This window comes from Limulus polyphemus, unplaced genomic scaffold, assembly GCF_000517525.1.
Source record: "Limulus polyphemus unplaced genomic scaffold, Limulus_polyphemus-2.1.2 Scaffold9023, whole genome shotgun sequence".
NCBI lineage: Eukaryota > Metazoa > Arthropoda > Merostomata > Xiphosura > Limulidae > Limulus > Limulus polyphemus.
In genome coordinates, this window is record NW_013674633.1 from 15,291 (window position 1) to 20,057 (window position 4,767).

Below are 4,767 nucleotides of genomic sequence, written 5' to 3' on the forward strand. Positions count from 1 at the left end.
GATTCTGTAAGATATTCTGTAAGTAATTATGAGTAATTAGATTCTGTAAGTAATTATGAGTAATTAGATTCTGTAAGTAATCATGAGTAATTAGATTCTGTAAGTACTTATGAGTAATTATATTCTCTAAGTAATTATGAGTAATTATATTCTGTAAGTAATTATGAGTAATTAGATTCTGTGAGTAATTATGAGTAATTATATTCTGTAAGTAATTATGAGTAACTATATTCTGTAAGTAATTATATTCAGTGAGTAATTATGAGTAGTTATATTCTGTAAGTAATTATATTCTGTGAGCAATTATATTCTGTAAGTAATTATGAGTAATTATACTTTACTACAAAAAAGCAGAATTCTATTATATTAGTATGTAAAGATATAATAGCTGGAAAACTATTTCTGCAATGAAACGAAATTCAAGGGTTCAGATATATATATATATAGCACGTAAAGTAGTGATGACAGGAGATATGGTAATAGTACGAGAGGTTAAAAGGTTATAGAAGAAAAGAAATATGCAGACGACGAAGTGCACGGATGAACAAAACAAAAGAATAACATGTTTTCTTGAGTCTGCTCTGTTAAACTAAGCCTTACATATAAATAATCTACATAACTTTCAGAGAATAAAAGTACAAATAAACTATACCAGTTACTCTTTACTCCACGGGACCATCTCTCCAAGTTATTAAGGCCTAAAACAAAAACAATAAGATTAACAGTAACCTGAAGGGTCTGGTTCATACATTCCTATACTATTGATTTGGAACAGTCATACTGAGCTTTAACAGACAACCAAAGCATAGAAATATACGCGAACTTTTATGGTTTAACATGAAACATATTAAGTTGTGTTTTTAATATTGCACCCCAATATTACCATTAGCTGTTTTTTTTTCAGGACACACACTTATGTATATATATATAAATACAAGCATCGGGACAAGAGAAACATGAACAAAACTACAAAAATAGCACCATTTGTAGTGTGGTAATTATAAGTTGCATCTTGGCTTTCCAGCAGAGATTCTAAAGTAGGATAGACAGATATAATCAACTTCAAATACGTTGCAGTAAATCAGCTTTCACAGCCCTACTCACTTGTCAGTAAGTGAAACCACAATTAAAAACAAAGTAAGCATACATTGAATAAATAGAGTTGTTTAAACATTTGTTTAACAACAAGTAACAGCTTGGAATGGTCTATTCTTTCATTGGGGGGGGGGGGTTTGTGACCCTGGACACTACCACCAATGAAATATCAAACCAAACCAACCCTTTATAGTAGTGAGGTAAAACACTTGAATACACAAGTTCGAAAGTAATCGTACAGTACAAGGAGCACCGTATGGTGTGAATGGCATTAGCAAGAGAGGCAGTATGGTGTGAATGGCATTAGCAAGAGAGGAAACATCCAGATAAGTCATTACTTATGGCTAATCATTTTTCGTCCATAATGAAAAACTGACCATGCATTATTTTTTAGCTAATTAATTATGTTGGATCTAAGCTTGGAGTTAACATTGTCAGCTTAAAATGAGTAATTATTTACTTTAACTTAAATTCATTCCGTGACAAGATTCTTCATGTCGTAACCAGTACAATAATTAAAATGTAATATTTTTGTTTTATTGAGTTCTTTCTTAAATGCTGATACAGTTATTTACACGTTAGATTCAAAAGATTTTGATCGAGCACATCAGCCGATATAAAGTCTGAGTAGAATGGCATGTACAAGAACTATATTCATTCTAACATTGTTTAGCATTATGTGGATAATGCAATGGCTACGGAAAATAATCGCTTTTGGAAAAGGTATGAAACCACCTTTCCGAAATGGAAAATTCATACATTCAGATAATAAAGATGTGTTCATATTAGGGATTTGGAATTTACAAGATAAGAATAGCCCTTGTACTTAATGGGAAAACAGGCAATGTGAATCAACTTGGGACACCAAGACCAACCAGAAAGAGACTTACAGAAATCTAATCCCACTGTGGTAAGTAATACTCTTCAGCTTCTAACAGATGAGAAACAAAGATTAGTGTCAAAAGCCGCCGCCCTTTTATCTCTGTAAACAGAGGAACTTCATCTGGAAACGAGGCCCAGGGGGTTTGAGTTCACCAAGATATGGTCTACAATCATATACCTCCCATTCAAGTATTGAATATTTGAAACAACTGGAGAATGTGCATTCAATCTATTCCATACAAGACAAAAAACTGGTAGTCACCGTACGCAGTGCCTATGGATTTCTGTGGGATTGTACTGTTCAAACAGGTACTCGAAACTGTCATCGTCATAAAATTGATGGAGTATGGAAAACATATAGGGAAGAATGCTTTTCTTGTACACCTTATAATGAAGTATTTTACTATTGAAACCACTCTGCAAGGTTATTGTCGAGATACAAGTTCTTCAGATATAGCGTGACCAAACTTGGCTTACAGTTAACTAACAACACTTGTGTTCCCTACTTATTTTGTATCATACGCTTGTGTATATTAACTAATCACGTAAGGAGCTACATTTAATGCTCAGTGAGTCTAATATATCAAATTAATAACACACAAAGAAGAGAAATTATCCTAAGTGGAAGTTAAAATATTCTTATTAGAAGTTTTAATTCAAATTCGTGGAGAGTCTTTCTGTGGAAATTTAATTAAAATTTATTTTTTTTATGTTAAAACAAAATGTCATTTTTTAAGACATTGTGGTCAAACCAATTAAACATTATGTATAGCGTTTTGAGATGTCTTTTGTTCACACGGAGATCCTATATTTACAAACGTAAGGTTAGCATTATTTATAGAATAATTATCTTTAAAAAAATTGGGTTTCGATCCCTATGGTGAGCACAGGCACGGCGCAGATAGTCTAATTTTACAAAATACAAACAAATCTTATTAATATTTCTACAGAACCATAATAACTGTGATATGGTTATATGTTTTTTCTATACCTAAAGCAAAGTCCATAAACTAAAAAAGAAAGTTATCTTCTTTAATCAAAACGTATATATACATATAAACATACACAGTGGCCTTCAAAACTAAAAATAGAAGTAGTTCAGAAGTATATATATTTAAGCTAATCAGATCATTAATGTACCTATCTATTATACGTTAATCCAAGTGAATCAGTCTTAGAGTTATTTTCCACAAAGGTATTTTCATAAAATTAAAAATATAAATTAACAATGCGTAATTAGTTCTCATTGGAAGTCCCACGACGTGCTTATAAACTTATTTCTTAAAAACAATAAAAAATATTATGAATAGTACAACACTAATCAAGTATTTAAGGCTTATAGAACCGAATGACATTTTGTTAACTTTGTGAGTTTGAAGCAACAGATTTATCAACTAAGCTATTTAAAACACAATTAAGATGACTTAACATAATTTTAATCATATTAAGAATAAAATCACGAATACTAATGTTAAGTATACTTTTATAACTTGTTTTCGAGTTGTGTAAAGCAATTTGATTATGATTTATAATCTAGAAATTATAGTGATTACTATCATTTTTTTGAAAATTTTCTCAATAATTCATTAAGTATTTTATTTAATTTAATTCTAAATTGTTTAAATGAATTTTTAATAGAGCTAAAAATAAATATTAATTTACACAGAATGGTTTTGCAGTATTTTTAAGGCTTTTAATTCCTTATTTAGTTCCTACTTTTGCCACAGATATCTCAAAACCAAAAGGCCCCGGCATGGCCAGGTGGTTAAGGCACTCGACTCGCAATCTGAGGGTCTCGTCACACCAAACATGCTCGCCCTTTCAGCCGTGGGGGCGTTACAATGTGACGTTCAATCCCACTATTAGTTGGTAAAAGAGTAGCCCAAGAGATGGCGATGGGTGGTGATGACTAGCTGCCTTCCCTCTAGTCTTACACTGCTAAATTAGGGACGGCTAGCGCAGATAGCCCTCGTGTAGTTTTGCGCGAAATTAAAAAAAAAACAAACAACCAAGGCATAATCTATAATTTTCGTACTGCAGTTTCGTCCTCATTGTTGAATATATTTTGATCTGATGTTTTTAATTTATATAATTAATATTCATCATTGCTTACGATATTAAGTTTATTGCTTTCACTATCTTAATATGCTTATATATACCTATGTACTTTAGTATTGTTTAAAAAATTAAACGTGTGTTTCGTGTAGTTTTATTTATTCAAACTATTTAGTCATCGATTTTTTTTTATTTTTTACTTAGGAGATCATCAGAACTGTCCAAATCATTTTGATGGATTTGGAGGTCAACTTTCTCACGCAGTCAAAATAACTGGAAATTCAGAAATCCACGTGGATGACGATGAACATTTAACAGTCGCTTCTGACCGCGGAACAAATCTCGTTAAAGTAGCAAGCCACGAGGTAGGACACGCTTTGGGGATGCTTCACACGTCCAGGAACTACTCCATCATGTACGCTATTTACTCCCAAGTTATCCCTAATAATAACTTCGAACTTGGATGGGAAGACAGGAAATCTGTCCAACAAATGTATGGTAGGTAAAAAATCCTAGGTTTCAAATGTAAGAGATTACGTATAGGCAAGGTTGGACGATGGAGTGTTTGTGTTTTGCGTTATAAGCCCTCAAGCTTATATATATATATCCTGTTATATTTTTCTTATATTCCCTTCTTTAACTTCTGCTTGTAGACTTTCTATTTTATATATCCTGTTATATTTTTCTTATATTCCCTTCTTTAACTTCTGCTTGTAGACTTTCTATTTTATATAT

At 31.8% G+C, this 4,767-nt stretch overlaps 1 protein-coding gene across 1 annotated transcript in view; it reads left to right on the top strand.

Annotated features, from left to right (window-relative positions):
- Positions 1-4,767, top strand: part of LOC106475706 (matrix metalloproteinase-21-like) — a 22,719-nt gene that overhangs the window by 10,884 nt on the left and 7,068 nt on the right. The window contains exon 5 of the mRNA XM_013936382.2: positions 4,237-4,530. Within this exon, the coding sequence (XP_013791836.2) occupies positions 4,237-4,530 (294 nt within the window). The remainder of the gene's footprint in view (positions 1-4,236; positions 4,531-4,767) is intronic.